This window comes from Dreissena polymorpha, chromosome 7 (genome assembly GCF_020536995.1).
Source record: "Dreissena polymorpha isolate Duluth1 chromosome 7, UMN_Dpol_1.0, whole genome shotgun sequence".
Taxonomy (NCBI): domain Eukaryota; kingdom Metazoa; phylum Mollusca; class Bivalvia; order Myida; family Dreissenidae; genus Dreissena; species Dreissena polymorpha.
Window position 1 is genome coordinate 58,657,477 of NC_068361.1, and position 7,416 is coordinate 58,664,892.

Below are 7,416 nucleotides of genomic sequence, written 5' to 3' on the forward strand. Positions count from 1 at the left end.
ATACTGATTATTTATGCCATGCCTCCCCATCCAGCTCTATCCAATCAGCTTGGGTGATGTGTGCGGATACACATTATCAAAGGAAAGTATGGTGCAGAGAAAACGGTAAATTGTATGTTTTTACATCGACTATATTAAGGGCCATCTATTTTGAAAATAATTTTGCTGAACTAAGTGCTAAGAACATGCGTGTATATCGTGCAGATGAACTAAGTAAATTATACTTTGAAGTTATATAAATCAGTATACAATCAGGCTTGATAGACAACTCTGAAATGAAATTGCATTCGAGGATCATATTCAGTATGTTGATTCCTCGAAAAACTTTGTCATATAAGATTAGGATAGTTTTTATTCGTATAGGTCTACACATTGTTAAATATTTGGCTTTGGAGTACCAGTGTAGCATTGCAACCATATGTGTTAACATGTTACTTCAAATAATTATGTTTTAAGCCAGTAATAGTTTCAGGCAAATACGTGTAAGCAGCATCATGACTCTAATTAAATATCCGTATTCGATGTACAATAATTTAAATTCAAATCTCGCCGTAATTTCATATTTATAACACCTCTTTTGCTTAACACAGTTTGCGGGCGACAGGGAATACTAGTATGCTTCTTTATCTATGTTCTTACTCTTATTGTATACTGGCCCTATAGGTTTGTATTGATAAGAATATTTCGATTCTACATTTAAAAATTAAGAGGACTTGGAATGTAATTATGGTAAGTATGCTTCGGTTTCAACAATATATGCGACGCTAATTACTCGATTGTAAAAAATATTCAGTAATTTTAGGGAAGCCATATATTTCGACTCAGACATTTGTTAACTGGAATGCGGCTAATGATCACTGCGCAGATGCATTTGACGACCCATCGTCCGCCGAAGGTTACAGTGGAAACAGCAATACAAATTTGGCGTTTACAAATATTCGTCGAGAGTGGACTCTGCACACAGCGAAAAGTGTGTTGTTGTACTTGTATATTTAACGTTCTATGTTGATGCTTTCAAAGGAAGATACAGATACCAAATTATTTCGTTGCGTCTCAAAACCGTAAAATACGTTAATCCTTTGTATTGAACATCTCAATACGGTTTCTGCATGTTTAACATTTCGTTATAAATAAGTGGCGTGTTGTAAATATTTCCCTGTATAGCATTCGTTTGTTCTTAATGTCATATATTACATTGTTCCGTCATTCATATTATTATATATAATCATTTACTAGGTAGTTTCAATGGTCCACGCATGTTTGCCTACATAACAATCGGATCAACAGAGATAAAGTTTTCTAGCAGTTCAAAGGAGGACAGGAAGCACTTCTTGTGCGCTGGTACTCGACAAATAGGTAAGACACACCGCCTGCCAAAGCGGACGCGAACGATTACACATATATCCACCAAACATAGCACAGTTTAAAGCAATAGTACTGATACTGAGTTATTACTCGTGCCCAACAAAATGATATCATATATATATATATATATATATATATCGATATGAAACCTTGTGCTGCAGACAAGACGACCAGACTGCAGGAAGAAAGAACTAAAAGATTAAATAATATTAGATGAGTCTGTTCGAATGCATAACTTTGAACATACATGTATGGCTATATAATATAAATATATTAAACATAGATATAGAACAGAAGATAATTTACTTTAAATGTAAATTTAAAACGTTTTGTAAATACATCTTAAGTGAGATTCTACCGTCACTCAATATATATATATATATATATATATATATATATATATATATATATATATATATATATATATATATATATATATATATATATATATATATATATATATATATTTCTGTAGTATGCTTACATATCAATAATCAACGTGAACGCAAAGATCATGTAGCGTATACGCATATGGCAGAGAACGCATAGACTGCGTTTAACCCACAATCGTATTGCACGCATATGAATGGCAATTTAGAGATGTGCCTTATTTTATTTGATCAATTTAGCCACAACCACAACGTCTACAACACAAGCTTCATCACCGAAACCAATGTCAGTATCACTGACGTCGACCATACCCAGCACATATTCGACAACTGTCAATACGTCAACAAGCGCTGCGCCTAATGAAGCATTTGCAGACTCTTCACGAGGTGATAATAAAAAACAATTGTTATAAAAGTGATGTAACTTTTAATTTTTCAGAACCTGTGTGTTAGCAACTTTTCACTATTATATCTCGAATCTCTACGATCTCTATCACCATTTCGTTTAGAGCCCATTCGAAACCACTAAGTTCGTATCACTATTAACCTTTTGTATTCTACTACTTGTTTAAAAAATATCGTTGTATTGTTTATGCAACCATCATACCCATTTTAAAGAAAAACAAATACCATCCGATATATGGTTATGTTTTCGCAAATATTGAATATAGCAAACATTTGGAGTATATAGAGAATACTAGGATGGTGCCGAATAAAGCAACGTTTATTTTGCGAGGCTTAGAAAATCTGAATAACGAGCCTTGGCGAGTGGCTCAGATTTTCGTACCGAGCAAAATAAACTTTGCTTTATTCGGCACCGACCTAGTATTCGATTTATCCCATCAATTTTCTTAGTCGTAAATTATTTCTTTAAAAATAGAATATGAAAATCGAACTACACGGAAATCCCAAAGTTATTTTAAGCAAACAGTGTTTCATTATTGTAATCGTGCCGAGCCTAATACAATACAAAAAGATCAGTAACTAACCTGTTTTTCTGTTTATCATACCTCTGCGTCCTCGATTTTTAAGAAATAATTAAAAAAACACTAAACAACTGCAGCTTTAGCGTGAAAGAACATGCATTGTGTCGTATGACGTGTTAATAATGACGTCACGAGTACGCGCACTTAATATTTGTAAATAATGTTTTTTTGCTTTTTGAGTTGCATTATTTGTTAAAAATATAATACATCTTGGTATCAAATTGTTTGTTTTGATGAATCTGAATCGATTTTACTAAAAATGATTACTTTATAGTTGATTCCGAGTAATGTGACCATTCTCCGCCGCGCGTGACAGCTATATTTCAGCACTGCCGAAATAGAGGGAAATTTATTCCACAGTGGTTTAATTCGACAATGCACGTCTGATGATGGCATAAAATAACATTATTGTGCATTTTAATGACATCATTTCCTTCATACGTGTGTTTTAGACCTATTCTTGTATTTAATTTCGTAATAAAGACAAATAACTCGCGTAAATGATCTGATACAACGAATACCATGTAATTGTCAAACACAGCTGAGTTTATTTGCTAACTGTAGAACTTGTCAAGATTCGCTTCCGTGTTCTAAGCCAGCACTAACCTTGTATTCTCTATGTTTTATGCTAGGATCTTCAACTGCAGCAACAGCAGCAGGAGTTTCAGTTGCAGTCGCACTTGCGGTAGCAGCAGTTTTGATCGTTGTTGGTCTGAGAAAAAAGTAAGTTTATTTGCAGATTTGTGCAGGACAATAACGTTATTGTTTATACTCTGAAATTTGATTTATTGGCTATGAACAAAAATCGTCGGTAATGCTGAAATATTATCTTTATACAAGACATAAACGACAAACAAATATATTTTATCATATTGTTTTATATATGAATGAATAGTAATTTCGGTTTGTTAAATACTTTTCATACTTAAGATGCATTTTTTTAACTAGAGCTTTGTCACAGACGTGGCGTATACCCCCATGTGCCGCATTGACACAAACTATTTTGCTCGCTGTCTTCACAAAACATGAGAATCTAATTAATGGCGATTTTTAAGAATTATTATGACATTATAATTTATAGCCATTTTGACCTTTGAACTCTTGAATTTTTTTACATGGTGACACGCCGTCCAATGAATGTGAAAAAAATTAATGTACAGAGTCATTTTAAAATCTCACAATGAATGACATAGTTATGGCCCGGACAAGCTCATTTATCGCAATGTTTTACCTTTGAACTCAAAGTGTGACCTTGACCTTGGAGCTATCGACGTAATTCTTTCGTGCGACACACCGTCTAATGATAGTCAACATATGTTACTCACATAGCCATTTTATCAATGTGTCGGATTCTTTTTACTGGCATTTTTTGCATTCGTTATTTGAGTTTAATGTTAACGTCTCATCTATCAATTTCAGGCCGTTCGGGTTTTGTTCCTTATCACATTCCATAATTATATGCTTCCATCATTAAATGTCTTTGACTAAATATTTAACAAACATAGGAAAAAACATTGGCTTAGTGAGTCAATATAAAACAGATAAGCATTTAAAATGCAAATGCAACTAAGAACAGGCCTATCTATTGAGCTTAAACGAAATGGAAGCCACTTTATGGCACACACTGTCAGTATTAATATGTGTTTCTTCTTTTTGAAGCAACACAATAACATATATCACAACTTGTTTGTTCCTTTTTTCATGTGTAAATTTGGCCCTAAATACATACACATCGAACTATCTTTGTGTGGCTCTTAACGGTTTTATATATACAATCATTCGATATTACATTGTCTTTACGAGAAATAGTTTATGAAAAGGATAACCGCGTATTGAATATGTGCATAACGAATGGTGGTATAGAATGATTTTAGTGCAAACAGCACATCGAGTGACATATAAAGTGTACAGTTTATCATCCGACGAGTGCTAGCAAACGAGGTCACCATGTCCCTTTCCAGGACCCCTTAAAGTTCACAGGCGTCGCTAGTATGTTTATAGCCAAGGTTAATCCATACAAACCGATACGAAACACCATATCAGCTTGGATGAGAAACGGATTAACCGAAGCAGATTGAGATTATAAACTTAACTGACTGAGAGACTAATGAGAACGTTGTCGATATCTAACACGATATGTGTCATTTATAAGTAAATATTTCAGAGGAGTGCTACCGTGTTTGACGATTCAAACGACAGAAGGTCCAAATAGACGAACGTTTGAAGACGCTCAAGAAACGAATTATGAAGGCATGATTGAAAGAAATGAAAGCAATGAGAGTTATTGTGTGCTAGACAGAAATGTTGTTTCGGGTGAAGGAATTGTTAGCTATATTAATTCTCACAATAATCAAAATATTGTGAATGGCACCAATGAAAAATACAGTCCAGAATATTATAATACAGATTCATATGAATATGTTCAGAAAGCTTATACAAACAGAGATTTCACGAATAATTAAACCTGTTTGTTAGGCCGATATGTCTACATTTCACATCTAATAAAAGTATGTCACATATCTGTAATATATTCCCCATGTATTTAATTTTACATTCCAAAGCTTTGGGTATGTAAAACCATTACTTTGACTTTGTTTTGTGCGCTATAATTTTATTGAAGATTTTTTCTGTTACATTGCTCTACACTATGTCCCTATCTTTAAATACGATGATGTAGAAACTCATGTGTCGAGTGTCGTTTTCCATAGAAACGCTATAATAACCAACTATGACAATATGATGGCCACATGATAATAATATGAAAATCCATAACGAGAATAAATTCGAAGATCTTGAACACACACATCCATTTATAGTTTTCGGTTTATAATGAACACTTTTGAAGATGATTATATTATACTTAAAGGTTTTTATTTGTGCTTCTAGTATGTACCTACCAACAGGGTGTGTCTATCATTCGTGTGTTAAGGTTTTAAATTACGTCAATAAAAAGGCAAATGTCAACTTGGATTGTGACAATATTCTTATTTCAATCCAGTAGAGTAACTGTTTAGAAGTTTATATGTATAAAAATAATTTTAACAAAAATAAATATGTATTATGTTTTGATTTCTCGACGTTAACGATGATTATCGTTCATGATAAAAGTTTATGTATTTCTTTTTTACATTGTGTTAAAAAGCATAAATGTTCCGTGCGTAATATACCATACCAATCTTGAGGCACATTTATAAAGTGTGATTTATGTTTTCAAGTGTCGGTTATTTCCTCAAGTATTTACTGTATTGCATGTACTGCTCCATTTTTCTTCTGTTAAGAAATGAATAAGCATAAATACACTTGACATGTTATGATCGTTAAACAAATAATCACCTTAAAAGTTCTTTAATGTTGGTATATTTAGTATTCAATTTTAACACTGTAAGGGGTATGCTGAAGTTTAGTTTAACGCAAATTTGTGTTAACGTAACACCGTCGTATGCTTGTTTGTATAAAAACAAGATGTTCATAATATAATATGAATCCAAGTAAAATTGATTGGGCAATGTGTGTTCCCTGAACTGCAAAATCAGAATAGCACAATCATCAATTACACCACACAAACCTTTTGTATGGCGTACTTGTAACGACAATGCATGTCTTGAATTGAAGGAAATGGCTTGTATTTCTTTTTATTTGAAGATATGTGTACCGCAAGTTAGACTTGTGTGAAACAGAAGCCTTCTTCAGCTTTAGGCGTTTTGATATTCAATCATATATTTTAAACATGACAATAATATATACTTGATTATAAATTAAATATAATTGAAATCATAAGGTTCATAACATGTTATGTTTAAAACAATCGATCGCTCTTATATTTCAGCAATTGTCTAGTTGTAACTTTTCCAAGAGCGGTTAAATATATCAATTTTAACTTTCATCTGGTGTTGTTTTAGATTATTTGCTACATAAATACACTAAAAATATTCATGTCCGACGCTCGGATAATTCTATAAAACGGGCGGTTGTGGTTGAATCGCGCTGCACGTGTAAACAGTTATATGTGAATATTGTTGTTTTTTCTAAGCATGTTATTTGTTACAAAACGTTTTCGAAATTGATTTAAATACATGTATGTGCAACATGTGTCAAATTTAGGAAAATAGTTATATTCCTTTTTCAAAAGTAATATGCTATGGTCATCATTACATTGTTCTATCAACATGGATAAAAAAATTATCATCTGTTCTCCTTGAACTTACTTATGAATACTCTATATGTTTATCAGTGTGTAAAATGTAAATAAATGTGCTTCATTATTATTTCATCCGCTAATGTATTATTGTATTTATGTGGTACTGTTTTTCTTACACTGTAATATAGCATGACTGTACCCTACTATTTTACCATGCCTTTTACTTATGCATATTTTTTATACACAAGTTCTTATATTAAAAAAGCTTGCATCTTTAAATACGTTATGTTTGTCATTCATGGCCCTGCGTTCTTAAATCACTACTTGTTCGGATCTTGGAAAAAATATTATTTTAACTAACAGACAAATGTTACCATTATAATTAAGTGGTCAAAAATCACTTCTTAATAACCCCTAGGCTTAACTCATTCTTCCTACATGTTGTACACACAATAAATGTCAATCAATTTGCTTAATCCTAAGGGTTTTACCTATTGTTTCCTCGATAGGCACTGCAGGCATCTCGGGTAGCCCCAAC

General features: G+C 32.7%; 1 protein-coding gene across 2 annotated transcripts in view; it reads left to right on the forward strand.

The window, feature by feature from the left end:
* Positions 1 to 7,212, forward strand: part of LOC127837720 (uncharacterized) — a 21,665-nt gene extending 14,453 nt beyond the window's left edge. Inside the window, exons 5-9 of one of the 2 annotated variants that reach the window (XR_008029447.1) lie at positions 1 to 970; positions 1,237 to 1,356; positions 1,995 to 2,141; positions 3,373 to 3,463; positions 4,905 to 7,212. The exon at positions 1 to 970 is cut by the window's left edge and continues 30 nt beyond it. Coding sequence is in view for 1 of the 2 variants with exons in the window: in XM_052365029.1 (XP_052220989.1) it covers positions 1,257 to 1,356; positions 1,995 to 2,141; positions 3,373 to 3,463; positions 4,905 to 5,202 (636 nt within the window). In the remaining variant the exon portion in view is untranslated. The remainder of the gene's footprint in view (positions 971 to 1,236; positions 1,357 to 1,994; positions 2,142 to 3,372; positions 3,464 to 4,904) is intronic. The other variant, XM_052365029.1, reaches the window with a different exon arrangement.
* Positions 7,213 to 7,416: the final 204 nt, after the last annotated feature.